Below are 15,772 nucleotides of genomic sequence, written 5' to 3'. Positions count from 1 at the left end.
ACTCTCTCTCTCCCTTCCTCCGTCCCTCCCTCCCTTTCTCTAAACCACTTCCTAAAGTGAGGATTTAAAAAAAAGAAAGAAAGCATCTATGCACAAAGAAAGCTTTCCCCCCATAAACATCCTGGATTAAATATTGAATAAAGTACCAAGAAAGAAAAGCCAGGATGGAGCATCAAAAGTCGGAGTCCTGTCTGCATCTCTAACTTCTTTCTTATAGGCTTCTACAAGTTATTTCACGTCATTGTCCATCAGTTTTCTCACCAGGAAAATCAGAAAGCTGGAACCGATGATTCTTAATGTCCATTCCAATTGTAATGTCTCCTTTCCCTTATGTTCTCCATGAGTTTTCATCAAGGCACACAAGCCTTCCGCTTCCTGAGAAATAGCTGCCAATCTCAGGGCTCCATAGGGCCATCCTCAATGAGATGGAGGAGCTGGCTAGCAACTTCCACGACCTGCAGATGTGCACTGATAAGCACTGCTGTAGCTTCACTGCACTCAAGCCCAGATGTTGTCGATAAATATTAGCCAAGTAAGCCCTAGAGCAGTGGTTTTAAAAAGATTCCCAGGTAATTCTAATGTGCAGCCAAGGTTGAGAACCACTGCCCTAGAGGGAAAAGGGTCATTCAAGGAGAAGCACTGGTGTCTCAGAAAGTCGATGTGTATGTACATGGTAAGATGTGTAGCCCATATTTGCATTCAGGAGAGCAAAACAGGTCAGCTTCTGCAGAACAAAATAATTGCTTAAGTGGATTAAACCACACACACACACACACACACACACACACACACACTGACACACACAAATGACGCCAGAAAAAGAACAACATTCACCTCTAACTTTTAAGCCCAACAATTAGACCAGTTACACGTGCTGAGCTTGTGTGATACACTCTAGAAAAAAGCATGTGTCACATGAAAGGAAATCACAGCATCGAAGTGAGATGGAAATGGCAGCTAATTGCTATGAATTTCAGACAAACACAAAATGAGGCACTAGGGAGAGGCGTGCCCCAGAATGCCCTGACATGGGTAACAATCACAAAGACCCAGGGGAGAACTTCTTCACATCTTCAAATAGTGATTTTCAGTTTGGCAGTTCAGTAATTCAGAGTAAAGAGAGCTCTGATAGTTGACACCTATTCAAAAGGGAGTCACAATAAATACTGACTTTAGAGCGACAGTTTAGCAAAACCATTTTTTGCTGGGGGTTGCACCTGGCCTGATGCTCACCAAGATGCCTGCTTGTGGGAAGTTTGGGTTTTGAGCGAGCATTACTGTATCATTTCAAGATGCTGCCTGAATTAGACTAAGTTTTTATGAACAAACATCCCTCAAAGTCTTAAAAACAGAGAACCAAAATGAGCAAAAAATAACAAAAGTTTATTTCTTAGCTATACAAAGTCTGTGCTTAGCTCTTGGGCAGCTGTCCTCCACCTGATGACTTGGGGATCAAAGTCCCTTTGACTTTCTTCACTGCCACCTGAACCTGTAGCCAACACACTCCCCAGAAGGAGTTGGAAGTGGGCACCATAGCTCCTAGCCCACCAGCGCAGCATGGCACTCTCTGTCACAGGCCATTGTCTAAACAGTCTAGGAGATTGGGAAGTGCATTTCTCCATGAGCCCTGGAGGAAGAGTGAACACAGTGACATCTGCCATGACAGTGAATACAGCCTCACATCCCTATAAAAAGTTAGTAAGTCTTAAATCCAAAAGATGGTACCAGCTTCTCTTCCCAACAACCTTTCTCTTCCCCTTTTCTGACTGTCCATGAAATGCACCGGCCTCTTTTCGCTGGATGTGTAAAACAGTTCACAGTGGGTGAGCATGATGGGAGAGTGGATGCCAAAAATTAGGCTGAAAAGAAAAAAATGAGGATGAGCTATTTCTATCTAATTGCTTTCATGCTGTGTCAATATCCTTCAATCTGATGTCTATTCCTCAGGCTTATCAAAGTCCAACGATGACAAGGCATGGGTAACAAGAATCAAGAAGTAGCAGCAACAAAGGCAGGGAAACCAAATGGCTACCATTTCCTGGAGGTAAGAATCAATGAACATTCCTTGACTTCTACACTCCTTGTCTCTCTACCTCACACACCGCCCCCAGAGGGGCAGGTGCGACCTCTAATCTGTATCTGTAACTGAGACAGATCTCCCTTGAAAACCTAGATCACAAGTTTCATGGCCCACTTGACATCTTCTCCTGGATGGAACTCAAAAACCATGAAATTAACATGAAACTTCTGATTCTGCCCCAAAGCTTCCCCTATTAACACAGTCAAGTTTCCCCCATTTCACTAACATTCAGTTAACTGCTTCAACTGGAAACTTAGGAGTAATACCTTGATTCCTCCCTTTGCTTCATTGGTTACACCTCATAACATCTTACCAGGGCTTCACAATAAACTTCAAATATGGCCACTTCTCTCCATTTCTATTAACCGTTCTGTGGCTAGCCCAAGCTACCATGGACTGAGTCAGCTTATACCAAGACCCTGCAGTAGAGAAGACTACATCCTGCTTAGGAAAAACAGAAAGAAGACCATTGTGGCACGTTTAGACATGGCTCAGGATGACAGTGCAGAGCTATGTGATCTTTTCTGAATTCTATACTTAGCTACCATGACTTTGCAACTCCAGAAACACCAAGTCACTTCCTAATCTCCCGTTTCTACTCTTGCTAGCTTCTAATCAACTCTCCGAAGAGCCGCTGGACTCTTCTCATTGTAAGTCCCTCCCTGATCTAATACCCTTCATTGGTTTTCCATTGTGCTAAGTATAGAATTCAGAAAAAATCACATAGCTCTGCACTGTCATCTGGAGCCATGTCTAAACGTGCCACAGTGGTCTTCTTTCTGTTCTTCCTAAGCAGGACGTAGTCTTCCTTACTGCAGGGTCTTGGCGCAAGCTGACTCAGTCCATGAAGTGTTCTTGTTCCCAGCTTTTGGCATGACTGCATTTTTCACATTTAAAATATGTTCTTTTATTGATTTTTTTTTTTTTTAGAGAGAGAGAGAGAAAGGAAGGGAGAGGGAGACAGGGAGGGAGGGATAGAATATTCTTTTCTCTATCTTGCCAAAATGTTTTCTGAGGGTAATTATGTTATTAAGAATAACCATAGTAGGAAACTTATATTGTGCCTACTATATGCCAAGAGCTGTTTCAAGCATGTCATGTATACTAGTATGCTCTCCAATCATCCTAACATCATCCAATGAAGTAGATACTGTGATTATTCCCTACTGGACAGAGAGACATTGAGGCAGAGATAAGTCAAAAAATTAGCACCAGATGATATAGTGGCAGAGCACGACTTTTTACTATGTATTTTGAAGATTAAGCAAAACAGTGAAATCACATATCCTCGATCAAAACATTCTGCTCGATAACAAATCCAAGTTTTGATGCCTCCCTTTCTTCCTTTTGTTACAGTTCTGGCCTGTTACTGACCCAAGAGGTTTCTATTGTCTGGGCATGTGTACAGTTAACCATTCTTTTTCTATTTAGTACAACATGGAAAAAGGCTGGTATCAGATTTCCCCCAAAAGCAGATTACACAATGTGCAAGTTAGACATGTGAACATTTTAAATTAGACAGAGTAATCACATAAAGAACGAGGAGGCACTGAAGCTCAGCTTTGGTTGTGGCACTGGGCCAAAACTCGGCTATTAGGATTTGGCTTCAACCTTGGTTTCTGGCAGTCCAAGGAGCCAAATGCCTTTCAACTATATTTTTGGCAACCCTGAAGTTGTGTGCAATTAATGATTATTTGAGCACACAGGTTATTTACTTACCTGATCATTGTAGAACTATTAGTAACACAAATAGGGATGTCCTCTGGGTTTACTGTCACTATATAAAAATTCCCTTTCCAAGAAAAGTGGGCATTGTAGATGTAACTTAGAGAGTGAAATTATCCTGGTTTGCTTTATATACTAAGTCCACTGGCTAGGTGAAGATTACATGCATACTGATTATTACAAGACTTCATTTAAACAAAGAGTTGAGCCTCTACAAGGTACAAGGCATGGTTTGAGTCTTAAGGATACGTCATTGACCACAGCAGGTTCCAGTCCTTGTGGAGTTTACAATCTAGTGCAGGGGTCCTCAAACTACGGCCCGCGGGCCACATGCAAATACAAATATTGTATTTGTTCCCATTTTGTTTTTTTACTTCAAAATAAGATATGTGCAGTGTGCATAGGAATTTGTTCATAGTTTTTGTTTTTTTTTAACTATAGTCCGGCCCTCCAATGGTCTGAGGGACAGTGAACTGGCCCCCTGTTTAAAAAGTTTGAGGACCCCTGATCTAGTGGATGAGGGCATAACACAATAATAAACATAACAAGGAAATAATATACCATTAGAAAGTGGTCAGTGGTTTTGGGGGATTGGGGAGGAGAATAACAGAACGAGCCAGGGGATCAGGTGCATTGGGGAAGATATAGTATAGTCCACGTAAGCCTCACTGAGGAAAGATTTGAAGAAGATGGAGTGCCCCTTGTGCATCCTGAGGAAAGGGAATTGCAGGCAGAGGGAACAGCCAGTGCAAAGGCTCTGATGTGGAAAGGTACCTAGTTTTAATCCTGGAGCAACCTGAGCATGGAAGACTGTAGCAGAGGACATGTATGACTCGCCAGGAGAGCAGATCCTGGTAGGGCATTGGAAAGACTTTGGCTTTTCATTTGAGGAAAATGGGGAGTGATTAGAGGAATCTGAGCAGAGGGACAACATGATCTGGCTCGCACGTTAACAAGGTCATTCTGGCTGCTGAAGTGAGAATCATGTTTTCCGTTTAATATTGTGAAAGCATTGCTTTAAAACAAAGAAGGAAATCATGAGAGGGCAGCAAAATTTAGCTTGATTTTGAGAATTGTTAAAAAGCATCTGGTTTCAGTACAGCCCAAAGCTTTAATTTATGGGATTGCTTCAACAGAATTGAATCATGACTTTGGAATCAAGATGGCAAGTTCAAGAGTTGAAGTCTTTATTTTAGTTATTATTAGAGAGGAAGAAGACTTCATGACTTTGGGAGGGTGGGGGGCAGGGTGTGGGATATCGCCAATAGCATGATCCTGTAGTGGCAGAGTTTGACAAAATACATCTGTTGCTCCTTCACTGACCTCAGCTGACAGAAAGCATATTTTTAACATGGTAAACGTACAATATAAAAACCACAGGAACTGACAGCTCTGAGAGATTATTACCACTGCACTATAATGCCATTAAAAAATCTGACTGGTATAATTTTAATTAAGTTTTAATAAGTAGGCATCCTTATTAATATTACAGGTGTATTCTTGTAGGCCAGACTTTCAGTATATGATGATGATATTGAACTTCAGCCTAACAGTGATTTAACGCTCAGCCATTTGGCCAAAACACGTATTTGGTATATTTTATGGATGGTTTGTGCCCCCAGAGATTCATATGTTGAATGTGACAGTATTTGGAGATGAGGTCTTTGGGAGATAATTAAGATGAGAGGAAGTCACGAGGGTGGGTTCTCCATGATATGATTAGTGCCCTTTTAAGATGAGGAAGAGAACCAAGCTCAATCTCTCACCACTATATGAGGGCAAAGCCAGAGGTGACCATCTGTAGGAAGAGGGCCATCACCTGAAACAAATGGGCTAGTACCTTGATCTTGGGCTTCCCAGCATCCTAGAACTGTGGTAACTATACTTCTGTTGTTTAAGCCATGCAGTCTATGGTATGTTGTACAGCAGCCCAAGCTATGATAGCATATATCTAGGGTTATGTATGAAAGTGACATTTGAAAACTATTTCTAATTCATACAGCCCTGGAAATAATGTTTGATTTGATTGGTACTTGGTGGTTTGATCCTCATCATGTAAGGAAAAGCTGTTGCTTTCCATTTCCCTCAAGTTTTTGACTTCAAGAAAATGGGGTGAGACCATGGGAATCTGCCAGTGCTCTCAAAAGAGAATGACCTTGGTGTATTCAAGAGACAGAAAGGCAAGTATGTCTGGAGCTCAGACAATGAAAAGAGAGCCTGGTATGAGGCAAGGCTGGGAAGGTAAGCAGGGCCCAAATGTCATGGGATCTTCACAATTGTGATAATAGATCTGGAGTTTACTTTTAGAGCCTGAAAAACCATCAAGAACACTAAGCAGGTGAATAGCATCCTCTGATTCAAGATTATTGTGTGTAGAATGGATCACAGGAGGGCAAGAGTGAGGTGGAAGCCAGGTAAGAGGCTACTGATGAGGTCTGTGGGAGAAGAGATGGTGAGGTGGACCCTCGTGATGTCTGTGAATGTGAAACTTGCATAGATTCCAGAATACACAGTGGGGGTAGAAGAACCAACATGACCTGCTGATGAATAATCCAAGAAGAACAAAAGAATTACCATTTGGATATTTGTTCATGATGGAATACTCTTTTTCCAGTTCAATCAATATTACAAAATCTTTTTCTTTCTCAATATATGAGTGATACCAGGGCAATTTGAAATGATTTATTACTCATGACCATGTTTTGTTTTGTTTTTCCTTTGCAGTCATTAACTCTTGGCAACTTAAACCCAAATAGACCATCAGCTATGGATATGTGTGTATTCACAGAGAAGAAGAGAAGGTAGGGTGTTCCTTTACAATGATTTGAAGTACTCCTCCCACCTCCCAGACATCCCCACAATTCTCCCTAACACTGGGTGTGCAGCATCTAAAGTCAAGCTGTCTAGACTTCCCATCAGCTGAGACACAGCAGAGGTGATACAGAATAGTGAAGCTATGCAGACATGCATCAAAGTCACAGATTCACTACTTATTATCTCAATGAAATGCATCTACTTCCTCGAAGTCATGTGGGAATAGTGATGTGACACCCACTATGTAGAGCCATTTACCATCTGCCTTTTTACAGAAAATCTCTGCAAATTTGTTCTAAGGGGACACCTGAGTCCAAGTAGTCACAGTTCAATAGCAACTACCATGTAGGACTTGGGGAAAAGCAAGGCAAATACTTACTTGAAAACCTTACTAAACAATGTTCATTTTATAAATAAGATCTTATAGTGTGTGTGGAAACTGCGTGTTTTGAGATGATGACTATTTATTTAGCTATAAGGCTCTCACCAGGAACTGTCATCAGCCCTCTAGCTATTGGTGTAGGCCAAACATGTCAAACTCAAAGGCTAACATGGGCCAAATAAACAAGGTTTAAGTTTATGTGGGCCGCCAAAAAAAAAAAAAAAGCTTCAATTTTCATAGAAACAGGTTTATTTCGATAAAGACACGCTGAATACAAAGGGCTGAAATAAATGAGTAATCATTAACATAAAATAATAGAACATTTTAATAAAAATTAATATTTTTTTCTTGAACAGTAACTTATCAGACACTGAAAAACTGCACAAATTAATAAGCATAACACAAATAAACCTATTTTTCTTGTTCTCTGAAAGCGAAATATTTCCTGTTGCGCACACCAAACAAGTCAGTACAAGACTAATGATGTAGCAATCGGCTGCTAAAATATTCGCTGCTAGTATTAGTGGAGAGAAATGGTGCGCCTGCACTTAAGGCGCATAAGGGAAATGAATGCAACATGATTATAGTAATCAGTCATTAGTGAACATTGTAGTTCATTATTAATAATTATGTATAACAAGATATTGTAAAAATTAAATTACAAAATTTTTATTAAAATATTTCGTACATACCGTTATATTGGCTGGGCCACAAAAATATTCATTGTGGGCTGGGCCATGAGTTTGACATGTTTGGTGTAGGTCAGGGTTTCTCAACCTCCCTAATGCCACAACCCTTTAATACAGTTCCTCATGTTGTGGTGACCCCCAATTTCATTGTTACAAATTGAACATAATTAAAGCACAGTGATCAATCACAAAAACAATATGTAATTATATATGTGTTTTCCAGATAGTCTTAGGCAACCCCTGTGAAAGGGTCGTTCGACCCCCCAAAGGGGTCACGACCCACAGGTTGAGAACTGCTGGTGTAGGCAAAGGCCAAAGCCCACTTTCTTCCACCACCCTTGGCTATTACCTTACTCTGCCTCACAGTTCTGGCTTTATCTGCTCCTTGAGTTCTTCACTTGACTTGGTTGACCAGGGCTTGTAGACAGATACCTCGAATCACTCATCACAGACTGGGCATCTTTTCATCCCAAGGACAGACTAAGCTCACTGCTGTCGTGTTTGTCTCTTAGGTATAAGCTGTCTATGTCTTTATAGAGATGCATGCAATCCTGCAATATCTCAATCACTTCTGACTGGAATGCCTCTTTAACTGCTGCCACATGGTTGGAAGGTTTCCCTACTGATCTTCAGAATTTCGGGCTGGGGAAGCATTTAGGCAGAGTGCTGCCAGATAAGCCTTCCCTAGAACTCAAATGCCCTTTCTCTGGAGGCCTGTCTTTGAGGTGTCAAAACGGTCAATGGAATTGTACCTGTGCTCTGATCAACCCACTGTTAAGGGCTCCATTTCCTTGAACACCAAACACTTCCCATTTCTGTTGTTGTTTGTCTGTTTTTGTTAATCCTCACTCGAGGATATTTTTCCATTGATCTTTTAGAGAGAGTGGAAGAGAGAAGAAAAGACAGAGAAAAACATTGATGTAAGAGAAACATTGATTGGTTGCCTTCTGCATATGCTGGGACCAGGGCCTGGGTGGGGAGGAGCCTGCAAACAAGGTACATGCCCTTGACTGGAATTGAATCCGGGACCCTTTGGTCCACAAGCCAATGCTGTATCCTCTGAGCCAAACTGGCTAGGGCCCACTATCCATTTTGCATCCTTAAGTGGCATACACCTCAGTCTTAATTCACCAGAAAAGTCAAATTAACCAAATGGCTTCAAAGACTTGTTGTTTTGTATAGATTTGACCGCATAATAGAGTGGAAAGCGCTAGCCATGAGTTAGAAGAACTAAGCTCTAGGTGTCAAGATCTTGGAAAAGCCATTTCATCTCATCTTAGTCTCAGTGCCCTTATCTATAAAACAAATTATAAAAGGTCAGAAAAATGCTAAAGTTCCTTTCTTTGTTGACTATACCACGAAACTATGGCTCAAATACACCCTACTTATTGAAACCCTTTTCAGAGCTCAACTCTTTAGCAATAAATGCTTACCTTCTCAAACATGGGTTTGCTGTAATTTTCGCTGAGATCTTCCCAAGTGCCCAGCGTATGTGTACTGGGGCCTTGGCGTTCACATAGCATGATGTCATTCGGTCTTGCCTTACTTGTCCTGACCCTTCTGACAATTCCTAACAAAGCGTGTGCTCATTATGTTACCCGTGCATTATGTCCTTTCATAGCATTAGTGACATTATATTGGGTTGGCAGCTTCATTTGGAGAGACACTTGCGCCCCGAGCCAAGCAACACAGATAGCCAAGAATTAGATCATTCTATCCCCAAACTGCCACAGACCTTCTCAGATACAGCTGAGCAATGTAATTTGATCAAGGTTAAGTACAACCCACCCTTCATCTTTTAACCCAAGTCAAAACTCTTTTAGCTTTCTGTTCAAATCCCAGAGTAATGCTTCCTGCTCATTGTTACAAGCTGCCCTCCAGTCAACTCTCATTTATTGGCCTGTGGCTTATCCAAAGCACCAGGCTTTCTCCTCCTCCTGCCTCCAGCACCAGGTTCCAGGCCGGCTCCTTTAACTCTGTGCCAAATGAATACAAACTAAATCTAATATTAGCCTAATGAGAAAAGGCCATCTGCTGCCAAAGATTTGCATGATGCATCCCAAAGCCAAACATGGGCCATTATTCACTGTTTCAGATGCTGGCATGGCTTCTCCATTATATAATACAGCAATCACGATTTTCCGTGTTTCTCTTCGAGTTAGAAAGGCAACACGCAGCGTTCTAACCTGTTCTTTGCCTAGTAGGCCAGATTCTCAGGAGAACAGCTTACATTTTCTTTTCAAATAAATAAATCATTTGTACATTTAATGTTAAGGGAATGAGAAATGCCTGGATTTGGAGTCATGAGACTTAGATTCCGATCTGAAATTCATCTTCCTCTAGTTGTTAGTGAGAAACTAAGCAAGGCATCTAAATTCCTTATTTTCTCAGCAATAAAACTGGGATACAAATTTTATAAACAAAAGGTAGGGGGCAGTCTCACATATACAAGGGACATGCAAAAGCCACCCTCAAAAAGCCACGGAGACTCTTGACTGTCATTCTGACTCACCACTTTACAGGCTCTGGCAAATTGCTCGCAAGGAAAAAAAAAAGTGTAACCTTATGAAACTTGTATTTTACAGATAAAAACATAGAAAGGGTAAGTTTCCTTGTGAGAACAAAGAAAATAAAATCTAGAAGTCTAGATTTTCTAACTTCCCAAGACTGTCTTTAGGCCAGCATTCCAAGCTGAGGAACCACCAGGGTACTTCCTGCTGATAGTCACCTTCCAAATTGCTGTGGAAACTCAAATTCCAGCCTTTAGAGCATTTAGAAATATCACTTTCAAAGCAGACTCTTACTTTGAGATTTTTCTTATGCCTGAGGCACATGTCCTCCAAGGACCAAGGACAAGAGTCAGGGAGAAGGTTAACACCACACCATTTTCCTTTTTTCATCTTGCTCCCGTACCAGAGACCATCAATGGCTTCCCACAGGTCAGAACAGCGCTGTCCAGAACTTTTCTGTGATGTTCCCTGTCTATGCTATCCAAAACAGTAGCCCCTAGACACACGTGGCAACTGACCACTTAAAATTTGTCTAGGATGACCAAGGAAATTCACTTTTTCATTTTATTCTATTTTAATACAATTAACTAGCCACAAGTGGCTAGTGGCTTCCATATTGGACAGTGCCCTGTTTTGGTAGAAAATAAAATCCATGTTCCTCATTCTAGCATTCACATCCCATACAACTTGGCTCCAACATACTGTTCCATCCTGTTTCTACAACAGGAACCTTGACTGCTGAGCACAACTGAGGATGTCTGCTGCCACACCCCAGCTCAAGGTACTCAGACTTCATTGCTAAGGGCACCTTCCATTCCTGTTGCTGTGTATTTGAACTGTATCCATATTTCACAACACAGGTCAAGTTCTACCTTTACTGCAAGCCCTATCCCTACTTCCTCTGTGAGGAAAGGGCTCATTAATCTCAGGCCTGGGCCAATCCAAGAAGGACCTCAGTCTATCACAGGGCTATTTCTTTGGAACTACATCTGGTCTTTTGGGAGCTGTGAGTTGCCTTCAGGCCTCCATGACTGGAAAGATAAATAGAGATTGATGGAAAACAGAGGCTGTGCCTTCTCTGTGTCAAGGAGACTCATTCCTGCCGGGAGCCGGTTCATCCTTGCTGTTTCAAGGGACCTGGCATATATGGCATACTGTTCTTAATATGTTTGCTCACCTTCTTGGTGCTATGTGTTTTAACCAAGGTCACCTCTCCAAGAAAGGTTGTTTCCCCAGGTAGGGATTTTTCCCTGAAGTTAGGGAGGGGATAAAACCCCTTAACTAAGTGCCAGGTGGGTAGTTAATCACTTTAACTACAAACAATCACACTTAAGCTACATAATCTTTACTCCCTGGAATGGAGATAAGAAACAACGCCCTAACCTTTGGAATAGAAATTGACAGGATTAAAATCAACTGGTATAAATACAGATGTAACAAGACAACAGAGACAGAACCTAGCGAGAAAATGGCAAAAGAACCTGATAGAGCCTGGCTAAAGAACCTGGTGACTGAACCTGGCTGGAGAACCTGGAGAACCTGGCTAGAGAACCTAGAGAGAGAACCTAGAGACAGAACCTGGAGAACCTGGAGGAAGGACTTGGCTGGAGATCCTATACAGAACCTAGAGACAGGACCTGGCTGAAGAACCTACACAGAACCTGGCTACAGAACTTGGCTGGAGAACCTAGACAGAACATGACAGGAGAACCTGGAGAAGCTGGATGGAGAACCTAGTGAGAGAACATGGCCGCAGAACCTGGCTGAAGAACCTAGACACAGAACCTGGCGACCGAACCTGGCTGGAGATCCTGCACAGAACCTGGCTGGAGATCCTGCACAGAACTTGACTGGAGATCCAAGACAGAACTTGGCTGGAGTTCCTGGCTAGAGATCCTGGCTAGGCTTCTGATCAACTGAACGCTGTCTCCATGTCATTCCTTCATCGCCGACTCCGTCCACACCTTTGGGGACCCCTGGACCCGTTGGGGTTGGACCCCAGCACATTCCTACTTTGGCTCTCATCTGGGGTAGTTGTACATGTCCCTGGGTGGGTGGGTGGTGTGGGAAGCTGTACCTTCATAACTTCTGTGCCTCCCAATTAGATGAACCTGCTATACCTCCTATCTCTCTTGCCTTGTACCCACCTGTAAGCTAAGTTAACACAGTTTTGCATCTAGAACTTGTGGAATGGCGCAAACGCTCTCTGGATTCCTAAGTGTTCATAGGCATTTAGGACTTATATTGGTAAATAACCTTTGCATATCAGCATTTCAATTGGATCAATTTTTTTCCCCCAACTAGATTGAAAGGCTTAAAAGTGAGCTTGGTTCTCCATTGCTTTGCCTTTGGTCTATGAGAGCTGGAGGCAGCTGGTGGCACAGACAACCTCCTTCCAGAATTAGGATTCTAGCCTTTTGAGGAACTGGGGCCAAAGCCACATTCTAAGAGAGAGACAAAAAGGGTGAGTCTTCCCAGAATGGATACACAAGGTGGGGCAAAAGAAGGTTTACAGTTGTGAGTACACAAAACACAGAATTTATTCTTGTATTATTACTTATTATTATATTATTTTCCATATGAAAAACTGTTAACCTATTTTTGTTCCACCCTGTAGATATAGAGGGATACATTTTTAAGTGTTCAAAGTAATATAAGTTTCAAGATCAAGATGCTAGATTAAGCTCAAGCTACAAACCCTCCCTGAGGCTCTCAAAACTTAAAAGATACTAACAAAACATTTTTTAATGTATATAATACCACGCTTAAAATCAAGGAAGAGAAATCTCTAGACACCAGGAAAGCACAGCAGCGAGAAGGCACAAAGCTCACTGTGCCGGTTGGAACAGCTGACATGCTAAGGATTGGTTGGTTTCAAAGCCCAACATGGCTAGACTCGGTGTCAGAGCCCACAGGCATGGTAGGGAGTGGGGACCAAGTTCCCAGTGTGAAGCCTGCAAATGAGAAAGTGCAAAGGAAGGAACCTGATTTGCAGTCAGTCAGTAGCCAAGAGACAGAATGTCAAATTGAAACATTATGTAACACCTGGCCAAAGATGTTCCATCCCAAAAGATTCAGGAAGAGACAGGCATAAAACGCCTTATCAGTGCTCGCTTCAGCAGCACAAATACCAAAAGACACCTAATCAAATGGCTTTCACCACCATTCAGAGTCCCCAAGATAACTTTCTCCCTTGGCCAATAATGTACCAGCAAGAATATGAAGCCATGGGAGGAAATACAGCACCGGAAAAGGCAGAATATGACCCACCAAACAGGAAAAGCCATAGTTGAGCTCCTAAGTTAATAGGGCAATCTGTAAAAGACTTAAAATAAATACCATTCTTAAAAGAATGCATTTTTAAGGGGGGGGAAACCCAAAGAAAACGTTTTCTCCGTAATCTCAATTCCAGATATAAACTGCTGCTCAAATTGTGGAGTAAACTCTTCCAGACTCAGGGATGCCCTTATGCAGTGAAAGGCATTTTACATCAACAGGAACATGCTGTACGTGCTGTGCAGTAACCTGCCCTTCTCGTCCCTTCCCCACTTTAAATATTACCACACTCATGTTCCCACATAAAGGCTGCTAGAGACTGAATGTCTACATTCCCCTAAAATCCATGTTGAAACCTAACTGCCAATGTGATGGTATTAGGAGGTGGGGCCTTTGGTAAGTGCTTAGATAACAAGGGTGGGACCCCCATGAATGGGATTTGTGCCTTTACAAAAGAGACCGCAGGCAGCTCCATGTCCCTTTCCACCACGTGAGGACACAATAAGATGACAGCTATCTATTAACCAGGAAGTGGGCCCTCACCAGACACTGAAACAGGTGGCACCTTGATCTTAAACTTTCCAGTCTCCAAAACTGTGAGAAATAAATTTTAATTGTTTACAAAACATCCAGTCAAAGTGTTTTGTTACAGAAGTACAAGTGGACTAAGCTAAATCCACAGAGGTCTCCCTCACCCCTATCAAGTAAAAATTATTTTCTAATGTCAGTTATTAACAGTGCTTGTCAGCAAAAATCCCTCAATACTCATGCAGCCAACTAGGCCTTTTACAAAATACTTTCAGACACACTGTATTATTTCATCTGCTCAACCTGAATAGGGAGGCAGCTTTTATGATACACTCTTTATAGATAAAGACTCTGAGGCTTGGAAAGTCACACGACTTGTCCAACATCATAAAATGATAAATCTGAGCCTGGCAAACGAATTTTTCAGCTTTAAGTTCAAGGCGGTCTTCACTATAGCCCATTCTCTACCATACTCAGAATCTCATGCTATGAGATTGACCACAAATGTGTTTTGATTTCAACCCAATGGGGAGGCAGTCAATATTTTCATTTATGATTATTATAATCCAGAAGCAGTGTTTGTTAAACTGAAGGGACAATTGTGATTAGTGAGAGCACCATCAGTTCTTTGTGGCTTGACCACAGAGCAGCAACGCTGCAGTTTCAGAGTCTCCTTAATGTATCGGGTTATTGCTTACCTTAGCCGTCTCAGCTTCTGCCTGCAGTCGCTTGGGGGTTCCTTTTTGGTCAAGCACCTTCTGGAAATGTTTGTTTTTAATGGGTTGAGACTCAACACCTTCACCTTCAATTTGCAGTTTAATGCCTTCAGTATGAGCAGGATGATCAATACCCCGTGGATTCAAACCGCAGTGGAGAGCTAGGCAAGAGGGAAAAAATATAACTCAGAAAACAAATCATGTGAAGAAGGTGTCTGGGCAGACAATATTTCAGCTGGCCTAAGTGGGAAGAGACAAGGCTTCAGCGAGTTGAGCGGTGGTCTGGTAACTATGGGAAGGATTTGGGGAGGAAGGAGTGTTGTTGGGTGGGAAACCCTGAAGTCAGAAAGACAAAAGTGCAAATCCAGAAACCATCAGTTCCAAGTTGTTGGACCTTCAGCAAGTTACTGATCATCACACTGCACACCAGAATACCAAATCAGGCAACTTCGTTAGCGAATCACACACGTTTAATTATTTCAACCCTTGCAGGTTAGCTGATAGCTCTTCCTTTATCTGAAAAAGTGCTCATTCTGCCCCCTCCTGAGTCTTCTCTGTTTCAAGTGTCCATTCAAGCTCACCACCCTCATGCATTCACTCAACAAATATTTATTAAGTAGTTACTACATGTCATCCCATGATTCTGGAAACATGGATACAGGATATATGACGGTTGTTACATCAGATAACTCACAATCTAAGTGAAAAAAGCAGGTGAAAGACAGTGACCTAGTGATTTTAAAACCTGACACACTAATTTGAAAAGATGATATCCACCCCTATGTTTATTGCAGCATTATTTGTAATAGCCAAGATTTGGAAGCAGCCCAAGTGTCCATCTGTAGATGAGTAGATAAAAAAAGCTGTGGTTCATTTACACAATAGAATACTAGTCAGCTGTAAGAAAGAAGGAAATCTTACCTTTCTCGACATAATGCATAGTCCTGGAGAGTATTATGCTAAGTGAAATAGGCCAGTCAGAGCAAGACAAGTATCACATGATCTCACTCATATGTGGAATCTGATGAACAAAATGACCTAACAAAGTGAAG

General features: G+C 41.9%; 1 protein-coding gene across 2 annotated transcripts in view; it reads right to left on the bottom strand.

The window, feature by feature from the left end:
- SAMD12 (sterile alpha motif domain containing 12) overlaps positions 1-15,772 on the bottom strand; it is a 340,116-nt gene that overhangs the window by 285,792 nt on the left and 38,552 nt on the right. For both annotated transcript variants that reach the window (XM_070392126.1, XM_070392128.1), the window contains exon 2: positions 14,703-14,881. In XM_070392126.1, coding sequence (XP_070248227.1) covers positions 14,703-14,881 — 179 coding nt within the window. The remainder of the gene's footprint in view (positions 1-14,702; positions 14,882-15,772) is intronic.

The sequence above is a fragment of the Myotis yumanensis genome, unplaced genomic scaffold (assembly GCF_028538775.1).
Source record: "Myotis yumanensis isolate MYYU_CA2020_CCGP unplaced genomic scaffold, mMyoYum1.0.hap1 SCAF_15, whole genome shotgun sequence".
Classification (NCBI taxonomy): Eukaryota; Metazoa; Chordata; class Mammalia; order Chiroptera; family Vespertilionidae; genus Myotis; species Myotis yumanensis.
Note: the sequence above shows the minus strand (reverse complement) of the source record. Positions and strands in the feature narration are given on the sequence as shown.